Here is a 17599-nt window from a genome sequence, read left to right as displayed (position 1 = left end):
ACTAACCTGCAAACCCCAGCTTGGAGTGCAGACCAGACTCAAGGATAAAGACCACATCTGGTGTGGACGCTGTGTATCCAATCCCACAATCGAGGCGGATTGAAAGCTCAGACTGTTCTGTGAGGTGACTGCGGTCTTGAGGCTAATCAGAGGCTAAAGGAGTCAGGGGGCGCTGTCTACAATGGTGAAGGAGAACCTTTAAATGCCCTACCAGGGAGTTGGGCTGTCCACACTTTCTCACTATCCTTGCTTTACTGGAATTATTTTTTCTTCCTTGTCCTTCTTTTCCTTCTTATTTGTCTCCTTCTTCACCTTTTTCTCCTTCATACCATGCTTTGTTCTGTGTTTTCACAGGCTAGCTGCTGTCTACTCAAGACTGAGCGAGCATCTTACACATTTATGGACACTCAGTGCAGTGGACAGTGCCTGGGACATAGTAGATGCTCAACAAGTGTTATTTTTCTTTCTCCTCTTCCTGCTCCCTGTCAAGGGCCTCCTGTGGTTTCCCAGGCCTGGATGTGGGTGACAACAGTCATGTCTCAACAACCCTCATGCCTCAGGTGCTGGGAAGTCATTGTCAGCTGTCTGCCTAAATTCTCAGAGGACTAAGTTCATGGATTTTACTGCAGACTTCTCTCTCCAAAGCAAGGAGGTTCCTGAGCTGACTTAAGTCAACACCACACATGAAATGAAAAAAATAAATAAATAAATTGGGTGGAGAATAAGGATCAATCAGACTATTCTCAATGAGTCAAAATTTTAAGTCACTGGGGAACTTTTAACCCAATCATCCAATCATTCCAGTGGCTTTCTGAGAGCCCTAGTTTGGATGTTGCATGTTTCCATTTAACACATTATCAGCTAAAATCAGCAAAAGTCAAACCTTTCCTGCTGGGTTGCGTGGGATGCCAGATGGATACCTGGTCATCAAGCTCCTTTTGAGTGAAGAAAAACAAAGTGTTCAGAAAATAAAAATGTATGTTCAAAACCACAAAAATGAGGTGCATCCCACATTGGGTAGTAGTCTTGCCCCTGGGTCCCACTCCCACTAACTCTCTCTCTCTCTTCAGAAGAAATAAACTTCAGAGGGAAAAAGGTCATATTCTAGACCTGAAACTGTGCTTCAGACCCAATCAAGGACTTGGAGAACATAACTCATGTGTCTGCCTGGCTTGATCAGTAACAGGGATTAAAGTGACCCCAAATACTTAGAGAATTAAAATTAGGCCTTTAAGGGATGTCATGGATTCATTGAAATACTGGCTCCAACTTGTTCAAACCTCCCTGTACCCATGTCGTTGGTCGCATCTTCCTAACTTACTCTGGGCTCAAGCCAGTGGACGGTAACGAATGCGATGGGAACAGACTTGAAAAGCACTTGCACATTGGGTTTACCCTCTTTCTGTCCCTGGGATGCTGAGTTCCCATGTGAAAAAGCCTAGTCTGCCCAGGTGGAGGAGGAGAGAGCACGTGGAGTAGGGAGCACGTGGAGTAGGGATGATGAGCCACCGCACAAGCTCTCCTGTACCAGCTCTCTGCAGAGAGCCCAGCCAAGATCAGCCAGGTCCCAACCAGCAGAACTCCCTAGTGAATCCCAGGACACGTTGCTGACCCACAGGACTGGGAGCTAAATAAATAGCTGTTCAGTCACTGAGTTTGGAGCTTGTGTTATGCAGCAAAAGCTGAGTGATACAAAGGCAAATTTCCTTCATTTAAAAACAAAAGAAACCAAAAACTCCTACATATCTCTCATGTCTAAAAATACTTCTATAGTCAATGAGGCATTATTCTACAAATACATTCTTATTCATGAGAAATTTTATATGTTCAGGTTACCTTTGCCTCTTCTGTTGCAATTGCAAAATATTTGAAGCAATCTCATCTTCCATTCATAGAGACCCAGCTATGTATTCACATGCATTGTTGGTGGGTGTACAAAGTGGTCTGGCTCCTGTGGAAGACAATTTGACAATGTCTACCAAATTATAAATTGGTGTACCCTATAACACAGATGTCTCACTATGGAGGAATTGCTCTACAGACCTACCTACATGTGTACTGTAAAAAGGTTATTCTCTGCAATATTGTTTGTAATAACCGAAGAAGATCGGAAACAATGCACTGTCTGTCTATGGAAGCCTGGTTAGAGCACTCCCACAATGAAATGTCATACAGATGCCAGCCAAGGATGAGGAAGTTCTTCAGAATGGATAGAAAAAGATGCTGAGTGTAGGTTGTTAGGTAAAAAAAAAAAAAGCATGATGTAGAGAAGTATGCATAGTATGCTACCTTTTGTGTAAAAAAGTGGAGAATAGGAAAACAAAATATATATATACACATGTATGCTTATATTCATATAAAATATAAAAGTATAGATCAGTATAAAAGTTTAGACCAGTATAAACACTCCTGATCTACAGATAAGGAACAATGAAACCAGTTATCTGGCTGGGGGAAGGGAGTTGGGAGAAATAGCATATGGGGGAGACGGGAAGCAACACTTTTACTGTATATCTTTTTATTCCATTCAGGTTTTTGCTCTCATTATTCTACCAAAACTGTGCTTGTCAAGGTCAGCAGTGACTTCCACTATGCTAAAATCCAATGTTCTTTTCTCCATCTTCACCGTACTTCATTATCAGGAACATTGAAAACACTTGATCCTTTTCTGTTCCTGAAATACTGTCTCTGCTTAGCTTCCAGGACTCCAAGTACTCTTGGCTTCTCTCTTACCTCACTGGCCCTTCTCATTCTCCTTTGCTCCTTTGTCTTTTCTCTAGCTCTCAGGGCACAATCTTTGAGACTCTTTTCTGTCTACACCCACTCGTGTGGTGATCAAATCCACTCCCATGGCTTTAAATAGTTTGTCCTTTATTTTGGTAATTCCCAAATCTCCACCCTCAGATCTGCTCTCTTTCCTGAACTTCAAACCCAAGTATTAGTCATCCCAGATTTAAAATATCCAAATCATTTCCTGCTCTTCCTTTCCAAAACCTGCTCTACCTTTGGCATTTCAGTTGAGGGAAACCAAATGATCTGGTTGTTTGGGCTCAAAATCTTGCAGTCACCCTTGAGTCCTTTCCTCTTATACCCAATGGCCAACTCAACTGCTTCCTATTTCCAATGTTACCACCATGGTCTACCATCATCTTTTGCTGGATGACTGCAACACCTCTTAACGAGTCTTCCCTCTTCTACTCTGGCCCCTCAGGTCTATTCTTCACCCAACAGCCAGAATGACCCTTCTCTATGTCATATACTATTACTCCTCCATTCAAACTCCCCCAGGGGTTCCATCTCACAAGAAAGCCAATACCTAACAATGGCCTACCAGGTCCTCTTATCTCCCCCAAGATGTCCATATGGTTTGCTCCCTCATCTTTGTTCAGATTTCACCTCTGCAGGTGCACCTGCCTGACCACCCTCAACCAGCCTCAAGTTCTTCATCCCTGCTGATTTTTCTCCAAGTCCTCCAGTTTACCATCTCACATGCTATGTAATTCACTTATTTTGTCTATTGCCAGTCCTCTTCACTAGAAATAAACTTCATTGTTCACTGCTTTATCCCTAGAATCTAGAACAGTGGTACCCAGTGGGCACTCGATAAGTATTTTCTGAACAAACAGTGAGTGGATGAATGGACTGATAATATTTTGAAATATGTGGATGGTTTACATATTTACAAAATTAAAAAAGAAACAGAAACAGAGAAAGTATTACAGGGAAATAAAAGAAAAGGAAAATGTTGCTTAGCTAAATAAATGCACATAGATAAAAAGCATGAGGTAACTCTAAGAATCTCCAAACTAAATTATTAAGTGAGAAAGCCAGGTGCATACATTAAAAAAATATACACATTCATATATACTTCTGGAGTGGACCCAAGAAACTGGTTATAATGTTTGTCCCTAGGGCTAGGGCATAAGAATGAGCAGGAACTTGTTTTTCAAGGCACACCACTTTGTATTATATTGAATTTTGTACCATGTGCAAACAATACTTGCCCCAAAACTAAAGTCAAATAATAATAATAAAAGGTTGCCATTGTGAGTTATACTAAAAAATTAACAATTGATTAGAACTAAGATATGCAAATTCTCCTTAGAAGAATGGATCCCAAGACTTGACTGTAAGACCTGTCTGAATTATTGCATAAGTAAACTTGTTCAGTGCCCACCAGTCACCATCCGGTGGAGAAATTTTGACCAACCCAACCAACTCTGAGTGTTTGGTTCAGTAGGGAGCCATAATTGTTTTATCCAAAAGAACATAAAGGACGAAACCTTATGTGCCCCATCCTCCCACCAACAAACTCTTCCTGGAGAAGTTTCCCTACTGAGCAAGGATGCTGCAGGACCAAGAAGAGGGTCTGCCCTCCCATAACCCTCATCTGAATATTTGAGTCACATCTGCCTATAGGCAAGGCCATCCTGACTTTGGGGATGTTACTGCTTGGTTTTTCCATTGTTGAGTTCATCTCTATTGTCTCTTCATTCAACGCTGGGGTTTCCAATAATCTCATAGCTTGTCCATGAAAAATTTTCACTTGTCCACAGAGAAATGAAAAAAAACACAGAACAGTCACTTTTAAAAACTTAATCTGGGGGCGCCTGGGTGGCTCAGTCGTTAAGCGTCTGCCTTCGGCTCAGGTCATGATCCCAGGGTCCTGGGATCGAGCCCCGCATCAGGCTCCCTGCTCTGCAGGAAGCCTGCTTCTCCCTCTCCCACTCCCCCTGCTTGTGTTCCCTCTCTCGCTGTGTCTTCCCTCTGTCAAATAAATAAATAAAATCTTAAAAAAAAAAAAAAACTTAATCCGTTGACTTTGTGTGGTGTCAAAATGCCTTCCATAGAATTCTAAAGCCTTGGTACCAATGATATTTCCAGTAGTATTTAATCTAATTAATCTCCTCTCTTCTAATTTCCATATTCATGAACAAGCTTTAGATCATTATTCTACTTTTCCCACTTGCCAGGAGTGAATACACTGGCCAGCCATAACTTCTTAGGATTCTGATTTCTGGATCAGTTGTTTCTATTGTAAATAAATAAGTGGCCAGGCATTTTGGTGTTTAGACATCTGTCTCAAGATTGTTTTTTTTTTTTTAAAGATTTTATTTATTTATTCATTAGAGACAGAGAGAGAGAGGCAGAGGGAGAAGCAGGCTCCCCGCCTAGCAGGGAGCCCGATGCGGGACTCGATCCCAGGACCCTGGGATCACGACCTGAGCCGAAGGCAGACGCTTAACCATCTGAGCCACCCAGGCGCCCTGTCTCAAGATTGTTTAATGTGAATGTGCCACAGAAGAAAAATTTGCTCTCAGGATTTACTATCTTAAGACCAAGAGCAGCCCTTAGTTTATGGCAAATTCACAACCCTCTGCCAGCTCCTACCACCCCTATCTTCACCCCAGCCCCAAAACAGACAGGAACAAATACTAGAAATTCTAACACTTTGCCCAGCAATCTAATGAAGTTAAGCGTGTCTAAGATATGATACACTGCATACCTGCCAAGTCCTTTAGTCATTCAGACTCTGATTAGAAGTAAAACTGATCACATTTGAGCAGACCACCGAGTTCTGAAGTGCTTCGAGACACGTTGTTAATGACCGTGAATGCTAAGTTATACAGACTTCTAAAAAATATGTACATTCATATTTAAAGAAATATTACAAGTCTGTGCTAGAAACCAATCAGTGTTAGGGAGGATAGGATGGGGACAGGAATAGGAACAATACTTTCTGTCCAAAACCCTTTAAATCATTTTGAGTTCTGCACCACAGGGATATGTCACCCATTCAAATTAAGAAAAAGCAACATCTATATCTATGGGGAGCCTTGTACCTGTTGGAAGATTTTTGCATGAGGCATAAAGTTATGTCACATTTTTAGTTTCCTCTGTGTCATCAGCAGGGGATAAAATCAGATCCCTTTGTAGACCAAGGACTCATAGGGATTAATTTGTATAATAACTACATCTTCTAGTTTCTGTATTTGATGCTTAGACATCTTGGGGCCTTGCTCATGTTGGAGGGACTGCACCTCCCAGGATTAGCCAATTCCTAGAAATAGTGAACAACTTGCCTTTGAGCCCACCTTTAAATGCAAACCAACCAGTGCAGAGCCCACAACCCACCACCTCCTTTATGGGCTCTCATACTCTGGGCCACTGTCCACCTGCCCTAATCACCCCTAAGACAGGTATCAGACACATAGGGGCAGCCCTGTGCCCCAGAGCCCACTGAATTTATTCAACCTGGCTAATCCGAAACCTGCTTACCCTGCCTTGCCTGTTCCTCTCTGTAGAAATCACAATAAAGGCTCTTGCCCACAGCATCCCCCCCTCCTCCACCTTCTCTGCCTCTTGATCAGCCCTGGTGTTTCCCCATGTGGCCCTGCTGGTGTTGTGTCTCCCTCCTCTTGGGGTCTGAGTACCAAACTATCTTTTCAATGGCTGTCATCTGATCTGTTGGCCTTGCCATGCCCATATAATCATAAAATCTATATTTGAAAACAGTATGCACCTGGAGTAGGAAACTGGTCTGCAGGAAGTACTTTAGCACCCCCGACGTGGGTCAGAAATTTCACCTGCAATAAAAATGCTTGTAATTTGACAGAATGCCCTCTTAAATGAAGACCAAGAATGCATTCGATCTCTGGGAGGAGAAAGTGGCTAAGGTTAGGACACATTGCTCAGGGCAGTTTGGCTGCCAGCACCCTGCATATATTTCTATTAATGAATGTTCTATCTGTGAGAACTGTGTGCTTATTAATGAGCCCCCAGTCTGCTCAATTACCAGGTAGCTTGTGCCCGTCTGCTGTCCCACAGCAAGGACGCAGACTGCCCAGCATGTCAATTCTGCAGGCTCATCAGAGGGCAGACCTAGATCGTGTCCTCATTGTGCATCTTCACTTCAAGCAAACCTCATCCGTGAAAGACAGCATCTATTTACAACACAAAGAGCAGATGATCCCCCTGCCTATAAATAGCATTTGCTGAAGGTTCCTTTCAAATAGGAAATGTAGGTGACTTTCATTTGATTCGCCAAAAAATTGTTTTAACTGCAAACCCCTATGCAGGGGCCTATCTAGTGAGTTTTCTGACATGATTCAGTAACAAAGGGGAGTGTCCAGGCCACCGCTGCCAAGGGCCTCCTGGTTACCAGGGCAGCACGAGGGACACGTCACAGGGGAAGAAGAGAGGCAGGTTGTTCTAAAGCAGTTTCTGGAGAAATGTGTGGGCAAGAGTGCAAACTTCCTACGTGAACTTGAACTCGTCTGGTATGGATTCTCTGAACTGACGGTTTAGAAGGTGAAACTTCCTCATTCTTTTACTTGGAAACCTTCTTGTCCCTGGAGTTTTTTTTGGTAACACTTCAAAATTGGGATATTTCACATAAAAAGTCAGATTTCCAGCTCCTATTGAAAACCTGGGAGGACTGGCCACTTTGGGCCCACACTCCCAGCTGGAACAGTCCACTAAACGGAGTGGTGCTGACTGTTCCTTTACACAGTGCACGAGCCCTGTGTTGGTTCCAGTCCCCACCACTCCACACTGCCTTCCCACAGGGACTCTGAGTGCCAGCGACCAATGACCACTGCACTTAAAGAAATATTTACCTGTACTTTGGATTCTTTCAAATGTTAGAATGAGAAGAATAAGCCTACCTGTGTTTTTCCAGGGAAAAAAAAAAAAAAAAAAAGGAAGCCAGAGAATGCTTTGATGTGCTTCACAGAAGAACAAATATCTAAACACCTGATCCCCCCCCCAGTCGAGGAAGCTCATGGTGCACTGACTGGAACCAGTGAAGAGGCTTGTGGAGCCAACCTTGGGCCCCGATGGGGAAATGAGGTCCAAGTAAGCAGAGGAGCTCGGCCAGCTGCTGGGTAGCGTGGGAGAAGCACCTCTGGGGAACAGGGATCCTGAGGATCACCAACTGAAACATAGATGGTGATTAACTAAACGCGGTGATTGATTCTAATCTTAACTGCTAGGCAAGCAGCCCTATCCTTGTAAAGAACTGAATTTACCCCACAAGAGAAGAAAGGCAACTGGCCAACCCCCATCAGCCAGCCAATAGCCTGTTTGAAAGCAGGATGCGTTCAACGGAGCACAACCGGAAGGCAGAAGGGAAACGCAGATCCCATGGAAATGCCATATGCTAGGCAGTCGGGTCAGAGGAGGGTTCCCGGGGCTGCCAAGAGGAACATGGAGAAGGGGGGCAACCCTAAGTCAGAAAAACAAAAATCAAAAAACATAAGCTGTTTGTTCACTTTTCAGTTTGGACAGATTATTCCCTAGGGTGAGAACAGAACACATTTCCTAAGTAACAATGAGACCAGAGTGCTCGGGGCCAGCCCTGAGGCGGCGGGGAATAAAAAGGAGCCATACCTTTAGACACCAAACATCCTAAATCCAGGAGTAGAGTAATACACTTTATTTAATTAAAATAGATTAAAAAACAGACCGTGTAAAAGAATTAGGATTCTCAATAATTTACTATTATTTACATTAGCAAATGTTGGTCGTTAGTAGACCCCATGAGGAGATAAGCACACAGAACCCAGACCTGCCTGCGCACCGCCCCCCACCAAGGGGCAAAGGGGGACTTGGCCAGTGCTTTCCTGTTGGTCTCCCTGCCCCCCCGCCCCCCGCAGGTGAATATGGCAATGACGTCACTGACAGCTTGGTAAACAGCAGGAGAGGTGAACCTCCCACAGCCCGGGGTGGTTCCAGCCTGGCTACCCCACTGAAGGGCTTTAGAGATGCTGGTAGGCCAGGCAGGAACTCTTTTCTCTGGAGGAGAATCAGTACTTCTCAGTCCCCGCTCACGGCACCTGATCAGCAATGATTTGCCCTGTCTCTGTAGCCAACCCTCGCCATCCACAAGGAACCTTCTGTAAAGAGCCCCTTTGGCTGACACCAGACCCACAGCTTCTGGAGAGAAGATGAAAAAGAGAAATGAAAGCCACACATCTGGGTTCCCAGGGAAATCCTGGATTACCTCACATTGCCTGCCTGTGTCGTCCAGACCGTGGCAACTCCTCACCACCTCCCAGGCCATGTTGTGCGCGCTTGTCGGGTGAGGGAATGGTGGGGAGCTAGGGGTGGCCGGGCGGCCGTGGGGGGCCCCTGCACCAGGGGAAAGCCCCGCTGCTCCAGGGGCAGGACACCCGGGCCTCCTGGGCACTGTCACTGAGGAGATACCCCCTGACCCAGGCCTGGGGCAGCAGGGGGGCCCCTGCAGCCGGGGCAGAACCAGCAGTCAAGGGCCCGGAGAAGGTGGGGGCCCACCAGAGACTCAGTCCAAAATGTCCGTCTCGAAGGGGACCAGGTGGTAATAGGATAGGTTGGTGACATAAGCGGCTGGGTCATCACCATCCTCCAGCTCTGAGGTAAATTCACTGCCATTCTCAAACCTGAAAAGGAAAGTTCAGAGGTGAGGCTGAGGTTGGCTCACTGACCACCATCCCCCACCAGGCCCACTGAAGTGGAGAAAGAAAGGGCAGAAGGCCATTGGCAAGAGGGCGCTTAGGGGTCAATGCCAAACGCTATGGAAGGGCTTTCCACAAGGCTCCTCATGAGGCACAGGCTCATTGGACCAACGAGCACGGCCTTCTCAATGCAGGTTTAGGAAGAGTGGGAAGAACCATGGTTACAAATCAATGAGGCAAAATGGACTCTTCTCTAAAGAGCGTAACAGCTCTGGTTGTTACTGCTTTAGACACTGCTATCCCTATTCGGGAACCAACATTTATTGAGGCATTCATTCATTCACTCGTTCACAGAGCGATTTTTTCTCTGTCCAGGGATCACTCTGTGTCGAGCTCTGGGGACATGGCAGGAAGCGAGGAAGGGAGCCAGTCCATGGGGACCGGAACCCACCCCGTGTGGGGCCCCCACTGACAACAGCACTGACGAGTGGGAAAAGCCACGGTGGTCACAAGCTCACAACCCAACCACATCTGGGGGACATGTGTGCCGGTGACTTCGGGACCGAGAACAGCCATCCAGAGAGGATCTGGGTGGGGGGCTGGGGGAAGTCGTGGAGGGAGGGTTCCTTCTAGAGGGGGCGGTGTATTCAATGGGGGGGCTTCCACGGGGGAGGGCAGGCAGGAAGTGCTGAGGAAGAGTATGTACTCCAAACATAAGGTGACTAATGCCTTCCTGACAGGGATTCCCCCACGAATTGAAACCATTTCCACTCCCCCGTCTAACCCAGACATGGCCTCCTAAGCTAGAAAACAAGGCTCCAGATTTTTAAAACGGAGAAACAAGTGCCTGAAGGACATTCTCCCCGGGAAGGGACACAGAGATGCTGCTTGTGCTTTCTCCATTTTCCTCAACTAAGGATCAGTCCCAACAAAGCGGGGGCAGGGTGGAGGCGGGCAGAGGCTCGCTCGCTGCTCTCCAGGGCTCTCCCTGGAGGAAGGGGCCCGCGGAGCCCACAGCACACCGTGTGTCCCTGCACTCATTCCTGGCACTTGAGGGCCTCACTAACTAGGACAGTTAGCTGGAGGAGCTCCACTCTACCTGGAAGGGTTGGGTGTGACCAGGAAGCACATAACTGAGACGGGAGCCGCAAGGGGGTCAGAGAAAAGGCCCAGCCCCCCCCCCCCCCCCCCCCCCGCAGAGCGCCCCTTGTAGCGTCCCACTGATTCTGACCATGGGGCTAACTTCCTCTCAGTCTAAGCTGGAAGTTAAATGAGGAGGAGGTTTGAAATCAGCTCGAAAAGGCCGAGGAGGCACATTGTCCTCTATCTCCACAGTGAGGGGTGTGTGGGGGGATGCGCGGGGCCTCCCCTCATCGGCCGCAGGGGCAGGGGCAGGGCCGCCTCCTCCCCCGACACTTGCCGGCCCCGGTAGCTGAGGCTGCCGAGAAAGAGATCTAGCTGCACACCAACACAAGTGTGCACAGCCTTCCAGGCAGCAAGTCTCACGGAGGTAAGACCACCTCTCCGACTTTATTCCAGGACGTGGTCTCTTCCCAGAAGCCAGCATTGGGAAGAATTAAAAGAGGACTCTTGGACGTAGACAAAGGGGAGGGACAGGGCCAAGATGCAGGCCTGCCCAGGTTCCTACCCTTCCTCCACCTCCTGCCCTCAGATCAGATGACCCTGAGAACCCAGGGAGGGAGGGGAAGCTGGGACACTGGGGAAAGTGAGTCACCAGGCCGAGTCCAGTGGCCTCGTCAGTCCCCAGTGGCCCTCAGCAGGCCTGGCAAATAGCTTTGCTCCGAACCTGTGAGGACAGAGTTGGGGACTCGCCTCAGCCCTGGGTGGGAGCCTGGCAACCACTCCAGCCAACCAGGATCATCACCAGGCAGAGGCCCCTGCAGGCCCGCTGACTCACACCCCGCTCCCGGAGTGCAATGGGGTCTGCGCCTGGGTTCTGGGACCTCCCTGCCCCAGAAACGTGGACACCGCCTGCTTGGATGCACGACACAGGTCCTAATGGCAGGCTTGACAGCGCTGAGTTCACAGTGTTGGGGCCAAATGGTCACCCTCAGGTACCACCGAGGACGGCTGTGGCAGGGAGGCAAAGCCTTGTTTCTCAAATGTCATCTCTCTGTGACCTCCCGTCCCCATTGTCAACCCCCATCACCCGCCTGACAGCCCCGTGGAGTGTTAAAACAGACTGCTCCCGAGAGACAGCCAGTGGCCGACCATCATCAGCTCAGCCACACTGCCCTACGTCAGCCACCCAGAGAAAACCCTGGCAAGCCCGCATCAGGAATTCCCTCTCAATGCTCCCCTGAGCCGTTCGGAAGCCGCCGTTTCTTTGTTAAGCCTTTCTGGGATCACAGAGGCTTTTCTTGCTCGGCTTCCTGCCAGCCAGGCATCCTGGAGCCGGGGGCCCCATGCTAAGGGTGTGTCATCCCTGCCCATGCCAAGCCGAGGGGTCACGTTACTACCCTTGCTTCCTCTCTGTGCTTCTCACAGTTCAACTTACTTGTCAAATCTGGCCAGGTGCAGGAAGGCCTCTGAGGCCTCCTAACGACAGAAAAGGCCCCCCAGGGGATACTGTGGAGCCAGAGCTGGTGATGAGGGAGGGTCTCCACCTGTCCCTCATCCACCAAGACAACCCCTCACCAGAAGCTCCTCCCATGAAGCTAAAGGAGCTCTCCTTCTGGTCACACATTTAATACATAGCAATCTCATACCCCCTCGGTGCCAGCCCTGTGCTGTCATGGACCCCCGGCTCGTGAACGAATGAGCTATCTCCAGACACACACCATGGGTAGGATGTCATGTGGTGTCACAGCAAGGCATGCAAAGGGACAAGGGCCTTTCAGAGAAGGGCCACCCCCGGCAGCTTCACCAGCATGTCCTCTTACACAAGCATTTCATGACATCTCCATGGTGAGGGATCCTTGTGCCATCCACCCAAGAGACATCTGAGAAACTGAGAAAGTGGGAGGTGCTGGCCAGGGCCGGTTCCATGGGCCTGTCGGGGCTCCCACTGTGCTTGATCAAAGAGCAAGGGTCCAGCGGAGGCGGCTCCAGCCGCCTGCAGGAGCTCAGGGACATCCTGGGCCTGGGTGTGTCTCCGCACAGGAGTCTGTCCTAGTGCGTGTTTATTTGCAGCTCAGTGGGTGGGGTAGGATGTGGGACTCCAAGGCCCCTGGATCCCAGAGCACACTGCTCATGGGCCCACAGGGAGACTCTGAGCACCCAGCACTGCCTGTGAGGACTCCTGGGCCAGGGGGGCTCCCATTTACCACCTGAGACCTTGACAGTGACCCTGGGAGGGCCTCAGGGGCCCCACTCTGAAGAGAAGAGAAGCCAGGAGAGGTGAAATGACAGCCTGAAGCTCACATAACCAGGAGGAGCCGTAGGGTTGACCTCGACAGTCAACAGAAGCCAAGTTGAGATGTCCCCTCAAGCTGCCTCCCAGTAAGTCCCAAGGACATGACCCGGAAATGCACCAGGGATGAAGGAGGCTGTGCCTTGAGGGGACCCCAGGTGTCGGGCTTTCCTAGAGCACTTACCACTTATCATGCTTAAAAGTTCTGCTATTAGAGAAGGAGGGACACGGAAGGCGGTGGTGTCTTGGCTGTCCCATCTTCACTCATCAGACACATCCTCCCTCCCCTCAGTGGCCCAGCAGGGCTAGGCTCCAGCCCGTGAGCCCTAGAGAGGTCACCTCAGAGTCCGGAGAACCTCCAGACCTGTGATGTGACACCATACAGGTGACACGTGTCCCCATCCCAGGAGACCAGGCCCTTGGGGCGAGGAGGCTTATGGCCACCATACCTCCTCAGGGCCCAGCACAGACCGGACCCTGAAGGCTGGCCCTCGATGCCCCCTCACAGCCAGCACCTTGGTCAAAGGAACTTGGTTCCCACAAGGTTTATGAAACAAGCTCTCACTGCCTCTAGAAAAGGCAAACACTTTAAATAAGTATCCAAATACAGGTAGGATGGCTCAATGTCTCCGGCCACATCTGCTTCCTCTATGGGCCATGAACTCCAGCCTCTGGCACCAGCTGACGGTTCAGGGATCCCTTCTATAAAACTATATTCAAATCAATCTACTTACAAATGCTCTGTCGGATCCACACCCAGGTGTTGGTCTTTTCCGTTTGGTATACTGTGGTCAATAACAATGGTTTCCGTATTTGCTAAGCAAAATCCATTGGATCTCATGATTTCTGAAAAATGAAAGCAATGAAATAAATATGCAGGAGGGGCCAGATTTTGAAGTTTTGGGCTTATACCAATCTCCCTACTTTCCCCTCCATCTACTGCCCCAAATTCTCCCCCACACTCCAAGAGAATGCTCTACGCCCCAGAGACCCATCCTGGAACTCCGCCACACAGACAGGAGGCAATGCCAACCTCCACAGAAACCACACCTGAGGACCCTGTGCAAGCCAAGGGGCACATCCCTCCTTCCAGAAAGATGCTCTGAATTGTACCAGCACCCTCCCCAAAAGCCTTCCCCATTGGTTTAAAGCTGGGGTAGAGAGAGTACTGAGCTCACGTCTATCGGTCTGGGTTTGGGTCTGGGTCCGTCACACCGCCATGAGGCTTTGCACAGGTACCCCATCTTCCCTGTGCCTGAGATGGGGATGACGCTGTCTACTGCCCTGGGTCGCTGTGAGGGTCAGCTGAGATCAGTATGCATTTTAAACCAAATGGGCAACTTCATTTTTTTCCTTTATATTAGTTCTCTACACAAATTGATTTTTTTTACCTCTACACACAAATTTTGGTAATTTAAAAAGGCCAACAAAGTAGTCTATGTTGGCCTTATGGGGTGAGCCTCCGAGGGTGGAGGCCTGGTGCTTACCCAGCACTAAGAGAGGAGAGGACAGGCATGCCTGGATGTGTCCAGCTGACACAGCCCCAGGCTGGGAGCCTGGACATCGAAGTTCAGCCCAGCCATGAGCTCCATGGTCTTGGGACTCAGTATCCACAACTGGAGAATTTCAGAATAGTATTGGATGATCTCCAAGGATCCCTTCAACTCTAAACTCCCAGGAATTACCAGGTTCCATCAAGCCATCTGGTCCATTTAAGTATAAAGAGTCAATGTGGCTTGACTGACTTCTCATATCTGGTGTAGCTTTTATTTACATTTCCCCGGGGAATGTGTTTCTGTCACTCCGGTAGATTAAATACGCTCCAAGAACTGATCTGGTGGCCATTGCCAGTTCTCCTTGGTGTTGGAGCTCTCCAGCCCTCTGGGAGGCTGCCTGAGCCCCTAACCTCAGCTCTTAGTCAGCTAAGCGCCAAGTTCATGGCCCTTGTCTGTCCTCAAATCAGGTCCTCTCCTTACCTCATCTTAAAAAAACATGCTTAAAATTGACTGAATTTCTGGGGCATTCTCAAATCCAAAGGTTTATCATCTTCCCATTCAGAGCCTCACACACAGAAACACACAGCTCGAAATAGCTTTCCTCTCCTACTAGCCCGGCACAGGTAACAAAAACATTCCTCACTGTCCGCGGTCTCCCTGGGCATCTGCCACAATCGTTTGGGGGACTGTTTTCTTTTATTTTCTTTCTTACATCTCATCATAATTGAGATTTTTTTTATTCCCATGCATGGATTTGCTTTTCTCATAAGTATAACTGTAACTTCCTATTTCTTTTTAATCTTTCCAGATATCTGGTTCTCAGTTCTTCGAATTTCTCTCCATGCGAAGAGAATTAGGGAAACAACACAAAAACAAACAAAGAAAAAAAGAAGATTTCCTCCTCAGCCCCACAGGAATAAAACGACACTTCATCAATCAGATTTGCCAAGTAATTGCTACCATCTCCCCTTGACTTTCTGCAGAAGTGACAGCTCATGGTTCTTTGGTCTTTTGAAACACCAGCCCCCTTAGTCACCCTCTCGTGACATCAGCACATTGCCCTTCCCTGCCGTTCCCGGTCAAAGCCCACACGCCCTCCCTGTGCAAGGACAAGCATGGAGAGCCTGAAGTCATGAGAAGGAGCACCAAGATCCTGTGAAAAGTCAGTGCTTGGAATCTCCGGGATCAACGACATTTCTACCTGCCAGAAGATGTTTACCCAAGTCTGAGTGAGACTCTGAAGAGGAAGGACTACATTGTAACAAGAAAGATTAAGATTCCCTCCCCTCTCAAATCAAAATGTAGCAGCACAGATCCACTTTCTTTTTTTTTTTTTTTAGATTTATTTATTTATTTTGAGAGAGAGAGAGAGAGTACATGAGTGGGGGAGGGTCAGAGGGAGAAGCAGGCTCCTCGCTGAGCAGGGAGCCCGATGCAGGACTCGATCCCGGGACTCCGGGATCATGACCTGAGCCGAAGGCAGCCGCTTAACCGACTGAGCCACCCAGGCGCCCCAGATCCACTTTCTTTATTGCTTTTCACTAACTCTGACTCAAATGTGTCTGTCTCAGAAGCACATCCAACCTCAGCCAGCTGACAGCCCCCAGCCCTTTCTGCCACCCCTCTGCTAAGGGAGTTTAGAGGGGGAAATCCTAAAGTGAAAGCACATGTCAGTGCAACAAAACATTTCTGACTGTGACAGAGAGTGACCTTGCAGAGGAACTTTCGAACTTCCTAATCTTTCTCAAATGTGAAATTTGGAGCTCTAAAGAAATGAAGTCCTTACCAGCCCCCACAAAACAGATTTGTAACAGATCACTCCTTAACTCCCCCTGCAAAGAAACCTCTGTACACAGTCATGTGGTTTAATGGTTTGCAAAGCAACCTGTAAACTCCAGTTCTGCTACTCATGCCTGGGGAGCAGGTCACTGCCTGCTCACTTTCTTCATCTGTAAAATGGGCATACTGGTACTCATCCTTAAAGCACAGGTGTAGAAGAAAGGAGACGATGTTTATAAAGAATCTAATAAATGTGGGGGCCTGGGTAAGTGGTAGTGGTGACTATCATTACTGCTAATGTCTTCATATCTGTTGTGTCATGCAAATAAACAGAACCAAAGAAAGTGTTATGATTACAGAACAGTGCTCACATCTGAAGCCCATCTCCAAACATGCATAAAATGTGAACATCTTAGAAGTCGGCTTAGTCCCAATAGCAAAAAGCACTGGCCAGTGTAATTACTTTAATCCCATATGTGACTGATTCCATGTAACAGTTCACTTTCAAGCGACTTTTCTGCATTCGTATTTTTTTCACATGAAGAGTTCTGCTTTGCCATTTCTTAATTTTCTATTTTGAGCTAATTTTAAGTTACAGAAAACTTACAAAAACAGTATAGAGTTCTCATGTATCCTTCACCAGCTTCTCCTGATGTTAACATTCCGCGTAACTATGGTGCAATGATCAAAGCTGGACTTAACTAGACACCTCCCTTACTGGAGTGTCCCCGGCTTTTCCACCAATGTCCCTTTCTTCTGTTCCAGACCCAGCCCAGGATCCTCTGCTGGGGATCCTTGTGTTGCTGTGTCCTAGTTTTGTGCAGCCTCTGACATTACCTCCGTCTCTCCTCATCTCCCATGAAAGTAACACTTCGGGAGGGGCTGGTGAGTTATTTTATGGACGGTCCCTCAGTTTGTCTGATGCTTTCATGTTCTGACTGATGTGGAGCTTTCCAGGCAGGAATCCTGCAGAGTGACCCCGCCTCCCCTCCCTGCATCCTGTCAGGGGTGTGATGGCAACAGGCCTTGTTCCTGGGCTGTCCATCAGGATCACTTGCATAAGAAGTTTCTGCCAGGTTCACTCTTTCTTTGCAGTGAATAAATATCTTGGGGGAGATGCATTGAGACTGTGCAAATTCTGTTTCTCCTCAAATTTTTCCCACTCATCTTAGCATCCACCAATGGATATTTCTTGCAACAATTACAGTTGACCTTGAACAACACAGGTTTGAAATGCATGGGTCCACTTACATGTAGTTTGTTTTGTTTTGTTGGAAAAATACAGTGCAGTACTATAAATGTATTTTCTCTTCCTTAGGTTTTCTTCATAACATTTTCTTTTCTCTAGCTTACTTGTGTAAGAATATTTAATACATATAACATGCAAAGTATATGTTAATCAACTGATAATGTTATCAGTAAGGCTTGACGTCAACAGTTTTGGGGGTGTCAAAGTTATACATGGATTTTCAACTGTGCAGGGGGTCAGAGCCCTTAACCCCTGCGCTGTTCAAGGG

General features: G+C 47.9%; 1 protein-coding gene across 1 annotated transcript in view; it reads right to left on the bottom strand.

The window, feature by feature from the left end:
* Positions 1-8422: 8422 nt before the first annotated feature.
* Positions 8423-17599, bottom strand: part of PXDC1 (PX domain containing 1) — a 28856-nt gene continuing 19679 nt past the window's right edge. Inside the window, exons 4-5 of the mRNA XM_045866442.3 lie at positions 13542-13653; positions 8423-9419 (exon numbers count right to left, since the gene is read on the bottom strand). Coding sequence (XP_045722398.1) covers positions 9302-9419; positions 13542-13653 — 230 coding nt within the window. The 3' untranslated portion in view covers positions 8423-9301. The remainder of the gene's footprint in view (positions 9420-13541; positions 13654-17599) is intronic.

The sequence above is a fragment of the Mirounga angustirostris genome, unplaced genomic scaffold, assembly GCF_029215605.1.
Source record: "Mirounga angustirostris isolate CCGP_5_RB_7025 unplaced genomic scaffold, mMirAng1.0.hap1 SCAF_8, whole genome shotgun sequence".
Classification (NCBI taxonomy): domain Eukaryota; kingdom Metazoa; phylum Chordata; class Mammalia; order Carnivora; family Phocidae; genus Mirounga; species Mirounga angustirostris.
The sequence above is the reverse complement of the archived record's forward strand: the minus strand, read 5'-3'. Positions and strand labels throughout refer to the sequence as shown.